The sequence below is a fragment of the Panulirus ornatus genome, chromosome 57 (assembly GCF_036320965.1).
Source record: "Panulirus ornatus isolate Po-2019 chromosome 57, ASM3632096v1, whole genome shotgun sequence".
Lineage (NCBI taxonomy): Eukaryota > Metazoa > Arthropoda > Malacostraca > Decapoda > Palinuridae > Panulirus > Panulirus ornatus.
Window position 1 is genome coordinate 21,652,104 of NC_092280.1, and position 15,598 is coordinate 21,667,701.

Consider the following 15,598-nt stretch of genomic DNA (forward strand, 5'->3'; position numbering starts at 1 on the left):
ACCCCAACTCTCATTTGCCCTTTTTTTCACCTCTTGCACCTTTCTCTTGACCTGCTGTCTCTTTCTTTTATACATCTCCCACTCAATTGCATTTTTTCCCTGCAAAAATCGTCCAAATGCCTCTCTCTTCTCTTTCACTAATACTCTTACTTCTTCATCCCACCACTCACTACCCTTTCTAATCAACCCACCTCCCACTCTTCTCATGCCACAAGCATCTTTTGCGCAATCCATCACTGATTCCCTAAATACATCCCATTCCTCCCCCACTCCCCTTACTTCCATTGTTCTCACCTTTTTCCATTCTGTACTCAGTCTCTCCTGGTACTTCCTCACACAGGTCTCCTTCTCAAGCTCACTTACTCTCACCACCCTCTTCACCCCAACATTCACTCTTCTTTTCTGAAAACCCATACAAATCTTCACCTTAGCCTCCACAAGATAATGATCAGACATCCCTCCAGTTGCACCTCTCAGCATATTAACATCCAAAAGTCTCTCGCACGCCTGTCAATTAACACGTAATCCAATAACGCTCTCTGGCCATCTCTCCTACTTACATAAGTATACTTATGTATATCTCGCTTTTTAAACCAGGTATTCCCAATCATCAGTCCTTTTTCAGCACATAAATCTACAAGCTCTTCACCATTTCCATTTACAACACCGAACACCCCATGTATACCAATTATTCCCTCAACTGCCACATTACTCACCTTTGCATTCAAATCACCCATCACTATGACCCGGTCTCGTGCATCAAAACCACTAACACACTCATTCAGCTGCTCCCAAAACACTTGCCTCTCTTGATCTTTCTTCTCATGCCCAGGTGCATATGCACCAATAATCACCCACCTCTCCCCATCAACTTTCAGTTTTACCCATATTAATCGAGAATTTACTTTCTTACACTCTATCACATACTCCCACAACTCCTGTTTCAGGAGTATTGCTACTCCTTCCCTTGCTCTTGTCCTCTCACTGACCCCTGACTTTACTCCCCAGACATTCCCAAACCACTCTTCCCCTTTACCCTTGAGCTTCGTTTCACTCAGAGCCAAAACATCCAGGTTCCTTTCCTCAAACATACTACCTATCTCTCCTTTTTTCACATCTTGGTTACATCCACACACATTTAGGCACCCCACTCTGAGCCTTCGAGGAGGATGAGCACTCCCCGCGTGACTCCTTCTTCTGTTTCCCATTTTAGAAAGTTAATACAAGGAGGGGAGGATTTCTGGCCCCCCGCTCCCGTCCCCTCTAGTCGCTTTCTACGACACGCGAGGAATACATGGGAAGTATTCTTTCACCCCTATCCCCAGGGATAATATACATATATATACATATACACACACATACACATACATACACACATATACACACACACACACACATACATATATATACATATGAGAAATGTAAGAAACAATTTAGAAAACTGAAACTTCTAGCTTGAAATGAATGAAAAAAAAGAATGTCACATAATGGTTCAACCTCTGGCTATGGAAAAAAGGAAATGTATAATTTATTTACACAAACGTCAATAGCAGTTCTCATCAATTTAACCACTGTATCAATAAGCTTCAATGTCTAAGCTACATTTTTCTCCAATTTCACTATTTTCCTTCACATTTTCAGTTGTGTCTGAAGGTTCTACTTCAAGAGTGATTGTTTTTCCAGTAAGGGTCTTCACATCTTGGTTACATCCACACACATTTAGGCACCCCACTCTGAGCCTTCGAGGAGGATGCTTTACTTGTGGTGCTGACTTCCCTCTTTAAATTTGATCGCCGTTTCCCGCGTAGTTCACTTTCTTTTTTAAATAAGATATTTTCTTATGTGAAGATTCCACACTCATTTCTAGTTCTTGTTTATCATTCTCCAAGCTGTTAATTTGCTGATGTAGCTACTTTGCTTCCCATGTCTTGGCATTGGGTAGCTTTTGCAAGCAGAAAGAGGGACTCTTTACTAGCATTGACTGATCCATAAAAGGAGAGATAACAGGTCTGCTTCTAAGCTTTGTATCTGTTAATATTGTGATGTACAATAGAAGCACAGTCAACTTTGTCAGTTCCACTTGGCTGCCTGACACAACTCACTAGATTTGGTCCAGCAAAGTGCTAAAACAGTTAATAAGCATCCATATACTTTACCGTCCACCAGGTGCTTTATACTTGGGGTACTTTCTGGCAGTAATTCAAGTGCATTTACACATTTCAGTGCAATATGTTCAGCTGTTTCCCCTTCCATCTTTCAAGTTATGAACAGACAGTAACTGTCTCCATCTACCAATCACCAAAACATGTATTTAGCATGTTCTGCTTCTAAAGATAGTTTAAAACATCCCTCTTTACTGGATGTATTCAAAGATGACACTATAAATATTCGTATTAGTGTTTCTCCAAGTTAACCACCTGGCACTATATCCACGACAATTCAAACATATATATATATATATATATATATATATATATATATATATATATATATATATATATATATATATAAATTTTTTTTTTTTTTTTTTTTATACTTTGTCGCTGTCTCCCGCGTTTGCGAGGTAGCGCAAGGAAACAGACGAAAGAAATGGCCCAACCCCCCCCCCCATACACATGTACATACACACGTCCACACACGCAAATATACATACCTACACAGCTTTCCATGGTTTACCCCAGACGCTTCACATGCCTTGCTTCAATCCACTGACAGCACGTCAACCCCTGTATACCACATGACTCCAATTCACTCTATTTCTTGCCCTCCTTTCACCCTCCTGCATGTTCAGGCCCCGATCACACAAAATCTTTTTCACTCCATCTTTCCACCTCCAATTTGGTCTCCCTCTTCTCCTCGTTCCCTCCACCTCCGACACATATATCCTCTTGGTCAATCTCTCCTCACTCATTCTCTCCATGTGCCCAAACCATTTCAAAACACCCTCTTCTGCTCTCTCAACCACGCTCTTTTTATTTCCACACATCTCTCTCACCCTTACGTTACTTACTCGATCAAACCACCTCACACCACACATTGTCCTCAAACATCTCATTTCCAGCACATCCATCCTCCTGCGCACATCTCTATCCATAGCCCACGCCTCGCAACCATACAACATTGTTGGAACCACTATTCCCTCAAACATACCCATTTTTGCTTTCCGAGATAATGTTCTCGACTTCCACACATTTTTCAAGGCTCCCAAAATTTTCGCCCCCTCCCCCACCCTATGATCCACTTCCGCTTCCATGGTTCCATCCGCTGACAGATCCACTCCCAGATATCTAAAACACTTCACTTCCTCCAGTTTTTCTCCATTCAAACTCACCTCCCAATTGACTTGACCCTCACCCCTACTGTACCTAATAACCTTGCTCTTATTCACATTTACTCTCAACTTTCTTCTTCCACACACTTTACCAAACTCAGTCACCAGCTTCTGCAGTTTCTTCGTACATTTTCCACGTCCGTAGGGTAGCGTTAAGAATAGAGGACTGAGCCTTTGAGGGAATATCCTCACTTGGCCCCCTCTCTCCGTTCCTTTTTTTGGAAAATTAGAATTGGGAGGGAAGGATTTCCACTCTTCACTGATTCTATTTTTATTCATCACTTCCGTTTTACTTTTACTGATTTTCATACCATTTCTCCACTATCTGATGACCTTATTGTGTATTGCAATGAAAGCTTCATAGATTTCATTTTGATTTAGTCATGCCAAATGCTGAGACCAAAATGTCTTCATATTAGCGACTCTTGGTCTTTGATGATTTTCATGTTTTGTTATTGATCTATATGTCATTTCAGGGAGACAGAAAATTAAAGAAATGCAAATTTTAGAGTTTGAGGATAATTTTTCCCTTTTTACAGCAAGTGTTCACTGATGTTACTCTGTCGTGCGGTGACCAGTTCTACCCGGCCCACCGTTTGATATTGTCATCATGTAGTACCTTTTTTGCCCGAGCTTTAGGAGTTGTCAGCTGTCGTTCTCCAGTCCTCCTATTGCATGGCATTGAACAGTCTACCCTCGAGCAACTACTGATGTTTATGTATGATGGTCAAGTAAGAACCCAGTGTTTATTTTTCATTTGCATGAATACTTGCTTGTCTGATGGAAGTTTTATTCAAGAAGTTCCATGGCAGTTATTTTTTTGGAGGATGAAGATTTGGAAAAATGATTGGTCAAACTAAGTATCCAAGGAAACTGACTTATAGGGCTTTTGAAGTTGAAGAAATGTGAAAGCTCTTGGGATTTCAGTTTTCATGGAGTAAAAATTGTTTTTGTAGTGTCATTAGTCAATTATTTACCACCAATTTTGTATTCAAAGACCAGTGTGTAACTTTTATAATTTATTAATTGTTTCATTTATATGTATTACTTAATATTGACTGATAAATTTTTTCAGCAGTCACATTTTTTCATATCACGACAAGGTTATGATTTTTATCTCCACATTGTAGTGAAAGCAGGTATTGGGTTAGTTTAATCTTTTCCATCAAAGCATTAAAGCAAAAGTGCTTAAACATCACTTGACCATGATGAGTGAAATTTTATAGACTTTTTTGTTCATATCTGTTGATGATCTGATAAGATTTTCCAATATCAGAAGTTTTTTCATGTTTTGTCACTTTTTTGCATTAGTGAGGTAGTGCCTGAAGCAGATGAAGAAATAGCACTCATTTGCTCACATCCACTTTCTACTCGTCGTGCATAATTCAATGAAACTAGAGCTTTCCATCCACAGCCAATCCCCACAGGCATGTCAGTGGTTCCCCCTAATCACTTCAAATGCTTTGTTTCAGCCCTTAATCAGCATGTCACTCCTTGAGTACCACAGCACTCCTTTATGCTGTTCTGACACACCTCACACCCTCCAGCATGTTTAGGCTCTGATGATTCACAATATCGTTCATTCCATCCTTCTATCATCTTCTCAGCCTTCCCTACCACTTTGTTTCCCTCATTTTTGACACATTTTCAGTATCTTTTTCACTAATTCTCTCCATTTGTCACACAACTCTTATGAAGTTATTTCTTAATCGGTTAAGCCTCCTCAGGCTTTCTAAGTGCTGTAGGAGTCTTATATAGAGAGAAGGGATGCTTGGGGCTGGAAGTAAGTTGGTAAGTGTTAACCCTGCTCATACCACATATTATCTTCTGGCATTTTATTCCTGTGCACCCACCTTCTTCCTTACTTTTATATTTAGGGTCCACAATGGAAGTAAGTATTAATCCTCCTCACACCGCTCATTGTCCTCAAGCATTTAATATCCACCAAATCCAACCTCTTACTTTTATATGTAGGGTCCACAACTCACTTCCTTATAGCATCATTGAGACTGCTGTACCACCAAACATACCCATCTATGACCTCTTTTTCAACACACTTCATAGCGCCTAGTACCTTTGTGTCCTAACCCACCCAGTAGTTCATGTCACCTTTCATGGTTACATCTGCTACCATGTCCCCTACCTGTTATGTAAACAATCAACTTACTCCACATTCTTTCCATTTAGACCCACACCCACTGAACTCTTTCTCTCCCTCTTGCTAAACTTCATTACCTTATTTTTATTCTTGAACTCTTAACTTTCTCTTTTCACACACACTCCCAAACTGAGACACCATAATTTGCAGTTTCTCAATTGAGTGTGCCTCCAGAACCATTTGATTTATAAATGTCATCTAACTCAACTTCCCAGCCCCCAAACCCCCAACAGATTGCAGACTTGCCCCCAAACACCCATCAGATTGCAGACTTTCTCCTCTCCAAAATCTTGCATGTATATGACAGGATTACTTCAGTCACCCCATCCATGAAGAATGAATAGTCATGGTGACATCATACAACCTTGATGCAGACCCACTTTCACCTGGCATTGCTTACCCTTTTCTCTTCCTGTATCCACACACACCTTATTTCTTTATAAATGGTCATCACTGTTAATAGTAACTTTCCATTCTCACCATGTATTTTTAGTATCTTTCATGAAGCATATCCATAACTACTTATGACCTATTTCTATAGTATGGGGAGTCACTCATTGGACCCCATTTCATGAACATTCCCTTCTGTCATACAACTTTTTGAATGTATGTGTTGTCTCTGCATTAACCATATTCTTAGTATTTCCCTTTCTGTTCCATTCGTTCTCCACTCTTATTCTGTAAAAGTACTTCTTTACATCTTTTTTAATAAGTTTTTTGCTTAATTTCATGTCATGTCCTCTGATTACTCTGTCTCTTAACAACAGCGATCATGCAATGAAAACTTAAGATATGATCAGGTCACCCCTCACTTATCTCTTCTGATGTGTGTCTTTGTCCATTCAATGTAACTTAGCTCTCTTAATTCTGGTACCTTCTTTGTTGCCATCTGTACCTTCTCCAATAACCCAGTGTGTTTCTTGAGGTGCTGTGACCAAACTTTCCAGTTTTGGCCTTATGTAGGATATGAAAAGCTTGTTGAGAGTGAGTCAGTTGTTGTTCACCAGTTATACAGCAGTGGTGGCTGTTTAGAAAAAGAAACTGCAGAAGTTGGTGACTTTGTGTGAAAGAATGTATGAAAGGAGAAAGCTGAGTGTAAATGTGAATAAAAGCAAGGTTATTAGGTGTAGCAGGATTGAGAGACAAGTTAGATGGGATGTAAGTTTGAATGGAGAAAAATTGGCAGAAGTGAAGTATTTTAGATATCTGGGAGTGGACTTGGCAGTGAATGGAACCAGGGAAGCAGAAGTGTCATAGAGTGGGGGAGGGGGATAAGGCTCTGGGAGCAATGAAGAATGTGTGAAAAGAGTGTTATATCGCAGAGCAAAAATGGGTATGTTTGAAGGAATAGTAGTTTCAAAAATGTTTTATAGTTGTGAGGCATTGGCTTTAGATAGGATTGTGCGAAGGAGGATGGATGTGTTAGAAATTAAATGTATGAGGACATGATTTGATCTAGTAAGTAATGAAAAGGTAAGAGAAATGTGTGGTAATAAAAAGAGTGTGGTTGAGAAAGCAGAATAGGGTGTGTTGAAATGGTGTGGACATATGGAGAGAATGAGTGAGGAAAGGTTGAAAAGTAGATGTATGTGTTAGAGGTGGAGGAAACAAGGAGAAGCAGGAGGATGAAAGGCTTGCATGGGATAGAGTGAATTGGAACACAATGTGGTATACTGAGGTTGAGGTGCCATTGTGGACTGAACTAGGGCATGTGAAACATCCGGGTTAAACCATGGAAAGGTCTGTTGGGTCTGGATGTGGATAAGGAGCTGTGGTTTTGTTGCATTACACATAACAGCTAGAGAATAGGTATGAGCAGATGTGGACTTTCTTTCATTGTTTTGCTGGTGTTACCTCCCTGATGCAGAGGTTGATGATGCTGTTTCTCATAGGGTGGAGTGGCACCAGGAATGGATGAAGGCGAGCTACAATTTTTTTTCCACCATCCTTAGGAATGATTTCATATTTTTTTTTTCCAGGTCACCATAGCCAGAAGGAATCTGCCAGATCTTTTAAAAGCTGCTCAGTGGTTAGGTGTTAAGGGATTAGAGTCAACTTATGACACTCATTGCAACCAAACCCGTGAGAGCCCAAGTAAACCAGATAACTCAAGTGAACAGAGCAGTTTATTGCAGTGTCTTCAAAATTGGAAACAGCTGATGTCTCCACTTTCCAACAACAGAGAATGTTCAGGGAATATAGATATGATCAGTGCATTGCAGACAATGGCAAATAGAACAGAAGGAAAATCTAATAATGACATGGTTGTCTCTCAAGTTGCATCTATAAGTTCCAACTCTGAAAGTGATGATATTTCTACTGAATTGAAACTTGATGCAGTTGAGGAAGATCCAGATTATGAAGATACTTATCTTAATGTTGACAACAACGCTTACCCTATGCCCCAGTCTGTTTCCTTTCGTGACATCCCAGAACATTTTCTTGAAGTTCATTGTAGCTCTCAAGAGACTGATAGTAGTGTCTACTCATTTGAAGGTTGGGAAGATGTAACAAGTTTAGATTCAAATAAAAGTTTAAGATGCCTGGAGAAAGAGAGGAACATAACAGAACTTGATGAGGTTTCAGATGACCCACCATGTGAAGAGGAAGAAAATGAATTAACACAGGTAGGTGTTTACCTTGTAACCATTATAATATGAGAAATGAGGATTTAATCTTATTATTATACTTTGTCGCTGTCTGCGTCAGTGAGGTAGCACAAGGGTACAAACGAAAGAAATGGCCCAACCCGCCCACATACACATGTATACACATACACGTCCACACACGCACATATACATACCTATATATACGCAGACATATACATATATACACATGTCCATAATTCATACTTGCTGCATCCATTCATTTCCGTCACCACCCCGCCACACATGAACTGACAATCCCTTCCCCCTGCATGCATGCAAGGTAGCGCCAGGAAAAGACAACAAAGGCCACATTCGTTCACACTCAGTCTCTAGCTGTCAAATATAGTGCGCCAAAACCACAGCTTCCCCTCCACATCCAGGCCCAACAAAAGTTTCCCTTGGTTTACCCCAGACACTTCACATGCCCTGGTGCATTCCATTGACAGCACATTGACCCTGGTATACCACATCGTTCCAATCACTTAGTTCCTTGCATGCCTTTTACCCTCTTGCATGTTCAGGCCCCAATCACCCAAAATCTTTTTCACGCCATCTTTCCACCTCCAATTTGGTCTCCCACTTCTCCTCGTTCCCTCCACCTCTGACACATATATCCTCTTTGTCAATCTCTCCTCACTCATTCTCTCCATGTGACCAAACCATTTCAATACACCCTCCTCTGCTCTCTTAACCACACTCTTTTTATTACCATATATCTCTCTCACCCTTTCATTACTTACTCTATCAAACCACCTCACACCACATATTGTCCTCAAACATCTCATTTCCAACACATCCGCCCTCCTCCGCAACCATGAAACATTGTTAGCACCACTATTCCTTCAAACATACCCATTTTTGCTTTCTGAGATATTGTCCTCGCCTTCCACACATTTTTCAATGCTTCCAGAACTTTCGCCTCCTCCCCCACCCTGTGACTCACTTCTGCTTCCATGGTTCCATCCACTGGCAAATCCACTCCCAGGTATCTAAAACACTTCACTATCTCCAGTTTTTCTCCTTTCAAACTTACCTCCCAATTGACTTGACCCTCAACCCTACTGTACCTAATAACCTTGCTCTTATTCACATTTACTCCCAGCTTTCTTCTTTCACCCACTTTACCAAACTCAGTCACCAGCTTCTGCAGTTTCTCACCCGAATCAGCCGCCAGTGCCGTATTATATCAGCGAACAACAACTGACTCACTTCCCAAGCTCTCTCCTCCACAACAGACTGCATACTTGCCTCTCTCTCCAAAACTCTTGCATTCACCTCCCTAACAACCCCATCCATAAACAAATTAAACAACCATGGAGACATCATGCATCCCTGCCGCAAACTGACATTCACCTAAAACCAATCATACACATGCCTTACATCCTTGATAAAAACTTTTCACTGCTAGCAACTTGCCTCCCACACCATATACTCTTAATATCTTCCACAGAGCATCTCTATCAACTCCTCATATGCCTTCTCCAGATCCATAAATTCTACATATAAATCCATTTGTTTTTTAAGTATTTCTCATGTATATTCTTCAAAGCAAACACCTGATCCACACGTGAGGATATTAGGTTGATTATTTGAAATATAGGAATGAGGTGAAGGAAATTTGTTTATGTGTATGTAATTATTAGTTTTGTAACTTAAGACCCTTTTAAGGGGCATCTTCAGTTTTAAGGCTGCAGATGATATGGTTGTAGGGTAAGGTGGACTCCCTTGGCAATTAAAAGTCTTCATCATCGCTTTACTTTTTTCCGTCAGCTTATAATGATACAGCCTCATTCAGGGTAATATCTTGCTCATGCTGTTACCACTTGCTGGTCGAGTCTGCTGATGGCTTTGTGTATTCTGTTGTCATATGTACCCAGGACTCTTCTTATGGAATACCTACAGCTTCAGTGCTGCACACCATGCAGGAACAGTGAAATGTTTGATTCCTTTGGAGTGACAGGATTCTTCACGAGACTGTACACTTTCTGTTCGCTTAGGATGATACAGCCTTGGCGACTTCTTCCTCATGATGTGACCATTTAGAGGCAAAAACCAGTAACAGCTATGTGTGTGTGTTTGTGTGTCTACAACCACCCTGTGTATGTCTTCCAGCCACCAAGGGACTGCACCCAAGATTGATCTTTCTGCCTGAAAGGAGACATGTATCCTTGCCCAAGTGCAAAGCACAACTAGCTTCCCTTGGTCACTGTGCTGGACTGTGGGTCAAACCAAAACATTTTACATATTCACATTTTTTACTACTGGGAGATGATTGGCTGGTAATCATCTCCTAATTACTAATGCAAGCTGCTGACATTAACCATAACACTGTACCACCAGTGTACCTCTGCCCACAGTGCCAAACACCCATCACTAAAAGGGAGAACTCCATTAGATGCTCCAGTTGCATTTATTGATAATACCACCACTGCACTTCAGTGTCATCCATAAAAGAGTACTTACAGCATTGGACACATATAACCACAAAGACAAAAACTCCCAATACCCTCTCATAAATACCCCCTCACCCAGAGAATAAACACCCAACAAACAAATCACAAAATATTCAGTCACTTCACAAACAAATTCTACTACTCCACAGAACCCGAGTGACTAATTAAATGCCAGTAGCATAGGAAACAAAGACTGAGAAATATGTTAGGAGCTGAATAACAGGTTCAAAAGTGTTTTGATGGTGGAAGACACTGTAACCCCATCACTAATGAGATGGGATGCGAAAGGGGCTTTAGAAAATATTGAGATATCTAGAAAAGACATCAACAGAATGCTAAAGGTCTTGACCCATACAAGGCTTGGTTCATGATGAAATTTTACCAAATGCGTTGAAGATGTGTGAAGATGTCTGCAGATATATTAGATGACTTGAAATACTATTCTAAGATGTTGCTGGAGAAAGGCTAAGTGCCTAAGGAGTGGAAAAGAGTAACTGTCATGCCCCTCTATAAGAAAGACCAGGAAAAGGCTCTGAATTTCAGATCAGTCTTCTTGATGAGTGTGGTCTCTAAAGTAGTGGAAAAAGTAACTAGAGAGCAAATGGATGACTTTTTTCAAAGGAGAAATTAGCCAAGTGAGGCAATGTAACTTTAGGGAAAGGAGATCACGTGTAATATACCTTTTAATTTTTATGTGACAATGAGCCCTGTCTTAGGAAAGGAAAGGCTGGGTAGATTGTTTATTCTTGGCTGCCAGAAAGCATTTGACTCAGTATTGGATTCATGGCTAATTAATAAACTGGAATACCAGGCAGGAATAAGGGGGAGGCTCCTCTGATGGACAGATTACCTAGTGCCGGAGAAGCCTTCTCCAGATGGATGGATGTTGCCAGCAAAGTGCCACAGGGTTCTGTTTTGGGACCTTTACTCCTCTTGATCCATGTCAATGAGTTGCCTGAAGATCTGACTTTTACCTGAATATGTTTGCAAATGATGCAAAAGTCATGAAGGAAGTGAAAAGCAAGGGAGATTGCATCAGCTTACATGGGGACTGAAGCAGACTTCAAAGTTGATGTGGTACATGGTGGATGAAATTCAACTCAAGTAAATGAAGATGGTACACAGTGAAAGAAAACCTCTGTGTGATCTTTATAGAGCTGGAAATAAGCATCAGGATTCTGAGTGTGAGGAATTGACAATGACCCTAACTTGTCACCAGAGTCCCATACTAGAAGAATTATAATGAGACAAACTGTTTGCTGGCAAATGACAGAATAGCTTTCAAGTTTATGGATAAGGAAATATTAAGCAAGCACTTCATATTCTACAGGTATAGTCAAGACCAGAATGTGCTTTTCAAGTTTGATCACTGCACCTAAAGAAACAAATGCAAATACAGGTCCAGAGGGCAACAATGATGGTACCAGAATTAGGAAAGCTAATTTACAGGGAAGGCATAAAGGCTTTTAACTTGCCTACCTTTGAAACGAAACTTCTTTATTGGTGATTTTCCATCCCAGGATAATGCACTCTCTCACTTTAACACCTCCAACCAAGCCAGCAAAAAGCATACATCACAAGGGCAAACAAAACTTTATTGGTGATTTCCCATCCCTGGATAATGTGCTCTCTCACTTTAACACCTCCAACCAAGCCAGCAAAAAGCATACATCACAAGGGCATATTAAGAAACACAAACTAAAGTTTTTCCCATGAGATGTTACAGAGCAAAGAAACCATCTCAGACAAAACCACTCTATCAAAAGACATCAAAGTGCAAATCCAAACTAAATAACACCAAAACTAACTTATTCACTGACACAATGTACTACAAGACCCATAGCAACCAACTCTGGAGCATATTAAAGATCCACAATTATCTTATCATTCCAGCCCTTACTCCTGAAGATGAAGCACTCCAGATCCATTCCAGTGAAGTCCCTCCTGCATGTTCAGGCCCCAATCACTCAAAATATTTTTACCATGCATCGTTCCACCTCCAATTTGGTCTCCCCCTTCTTGTTTCCTCCAATTCTGATGCATATAACTTCTTTGTGAACCTTTCCTCATTTATTTTCTGTGTTTATATGTCCATACTGCACTACACCTTCAGCTGGCTCAACCACAATTTTTATTATCACACCTCTCTCTTACTCTGTTATTATTTTATCAAACCACCATATATGATATATTGTTTTCAAACATTACATATGTAACACATCCATGCTCATCTGTGCATTCTGATCTATAGCCCTCGCATTCTTAGAACATTGTTGGGACTGTTATACCTTCAAACATACCCATTTTCGCCCTCTCAGATAACGATTTCTCTTTTCACACATTTTTCAGTACTCTTAGAACTTTGACCCCCCTCACCCTCCTTTTAACTTGCTTCTGCTTTCATGGTTCCATTTGCTGCTGTGTCTCCTCCCATGTATCTAAAGTACTTCACTTCCTCCAAATTTTCTCTTTCCAACTTGCACCCCAAGTAGCCTTTCCCTCTACCCTGCTAACTAATAACCTTACTTTTAATCACATTTACTTTCAACTGCCTCCTTTCACACACTCTTCTACTCAGTCACCAATGTCTGCAGTTTCTCACTAAATCTGCTACTAGTGCTGTGTTATCAGTAATCAGCAACTGTCTCACTTCCCAGGCCCCCACATTTCCTAAATACTGCATACTCTCCTCTTTCTCCAAAACTCCTACAGGTACCTTTGTCACTTCCTCATCCATAAACAAATTTAACAACCGTAGTAACATTACACACCCCTGTCATAGACCAACCTTTTTTAGGGACTACTCACACTCTCCTCTCTTCTTACATATACACATGCCTTACATTGTTCACTGCATTTAGCATATTTCCTCCCACACCATTTATTCATTATTAAGATCTTCCATAAGGCATCTCTATCACCTCTGTCATGTTTCATATATTCCTACATCTCTCAGGAAATATGAAGCAAGCTACTCCAAGCTTTCATGTTTAGTTTGTCACCTCGTTAGGGATAATGAGACAAATTTACTCTGTGTGTAAACCAGAGAAAGGACATGATCCAATAGTCAGATGATTGGAGAATGACAGGTTAAGGAAGAGTCAGGTGATGTGATATTATGAAATATCTTTCATTTGTGTTCAGTTGAAGGCAGGCCAGTTGAAACACTTGAATAGCTTTCTTCTACCCAGGGTTACAAGATGCTGATGCTGTTTTTAACTAAGGGGTATTCATTGCATGGGACATTAGAATATTATCTACTTTTTACAATCCATCATTCAGATTTAATATATTTATATATGTTGTGTCAGACTTAGTTCTGCAATGGTGTTCTAATTGTATGTCTGACATAAATAGTTTTAGTTATACTTAGAGAAGATGGAGATTGAACCAACTTTGTGTGGTAGGGTAAGAGGTTCAGGTTTTTATGTTAGCCAGGGAGAGTTTTTTTAGTTGGACTGCTTTCGACTCATCTCTGTCAAGTAAGGATACAGAGATAGAACCAACCTAGATGCTACTACAAAAGAAGGTCAAGTTTTTATGTTAGCCAGGGAGAGTTTTTTTTTAGTTGGACTGCCTTCAACTCATCTCTGTCAAGTAAGGATACAGGGATAGAACCAACCCAGACAGAGCAACTATTCAGAAGAAATGAAGTTTCAACATGTAAACAGGACATCCAGTTTCTTAGCAGCTGACATAGCTATTCATGTAATGTGGGGTTTCCAAGAAAAATGTGGTTGGTACCGTAATACCAAGTATGTTCATTGAGGAATTACAGGACTGTGAAAGGAGAGACAAGAATTGTGAGTTGTTTTCGATAGAGAGATGGGTAGAAACTGGGGCTTGGAGGCATTAAGCTGAAATAGATTTCTTCAATGTAACTGAAATATCCTATCCAAGTCTGACTTTATTGAGAAAGCTGTGTCGAGATGAGATGCAGATTGGGTAAGAGGATTAAAATTGAAGTTTGTGGGTGAATGTAGTATTGATTCATCAGCTTATGAGTGCATTTTGTTATTTGTGGAAGAGAGAAAATCGGTGTAAAAAAGGAGAAAAAGTGTAGGGGACAGGATGGAACCGTGAGGGACACTGCTCTTAATGGAGAAAGGGGGAAGCCTGATCCATCAACAACCCCAGTGATGGATCGGCCAGACAGGAAGCTAGATATGAAGCATATCTACATATACTCATATGTAAACAAAGCACTTTAATTATTTCCAACTCGAACATTATATTTGTGCTTGCTTTTTTTTCACAGTATTTTTCCAGATTATCTTACAGAACACTTATAACTATCTTTGCATTGAATTTGATATACATCACCATTCATAGATGGACTGCTCTTGAGTAACATTTTTTGTCAGTGATGAATTATATTGAAAAAGAACATTGATATTCAAAGGTTTTAGCACTTTTACTAGAGTTATCTCTAAGTGGTGCAGTAGAGTCAGAGTGTCTTACCCTTATAATTTCAGATGGATGTGCAATAGAATGACTTTTGTTTTTCCATGCAGTTATCAAGAATTTCTTATTTCCAGTTGTCTAGATTTAATATCCTTTGGGTGCTGTCAGTGGATTATCAACACATGATATATTAGTGTCTATGTGTTTGATGAGTTTGTATAATGTTAGAGACTCAAGTGTCTGAATATTTGTTTCAATACTTAAATGATTTTGTTCAAGAAAATTGGTTAATTATGTATGAAGGCACGGTCCTCCATGGCTCATCGTCAAGTACAGAATAAGAGCTCTTTGTACTTGAACTACTCACCAACCATGATACATAGGTGATACCCCTTTTGCTGAGTATGTGCCCCTAGAAGCTTTGTCGTACTAAGGGGTGTGCAATTTGTTTATATGAAGCCAAATAAGATAATAATTTGTGGAGTGTTTAAGTAGGAATGAATGAACCCACTGTTTGGCCTGACTGATGCACCCACTGGCTTTGCTTAAGATTGGCAAACTACCTTTTGGCTGTCAGTTGTGGAAAGGGTATTTTTTTCAGTAT

The 15,598-nt window shown here is 39.9% G+C and overlaps 1 protein-coding gene across 3 annotated transcripts in view; it reads left to right on the forward strand.

Moving 5' to 3' along the window:
* The window catches only part of LOC139766254 (uncharacterized), a 28,298-nt gene that overhangs the window by 10,414 nt on the left and 2,286 nt on the right, over nt 1–15,598 (forward strand). For all 3 annotated transcript variants that reach the window (XM_071694644.1, XM_071694643.1, XM_071694645.1), the window contains exons 3-4: nt 3,871–4,062; nt 7,469–8,116. In XM_071694644.1, the coding sequence (XP_071550745.1) occupies nt 3,871–4,062; nt 7,469–8,116 (840 nt within the window). The remainder of the gene's footprint in view (nt 1–3,870; nt 4,063–7,468; nt 8,117–15,598) is intronic.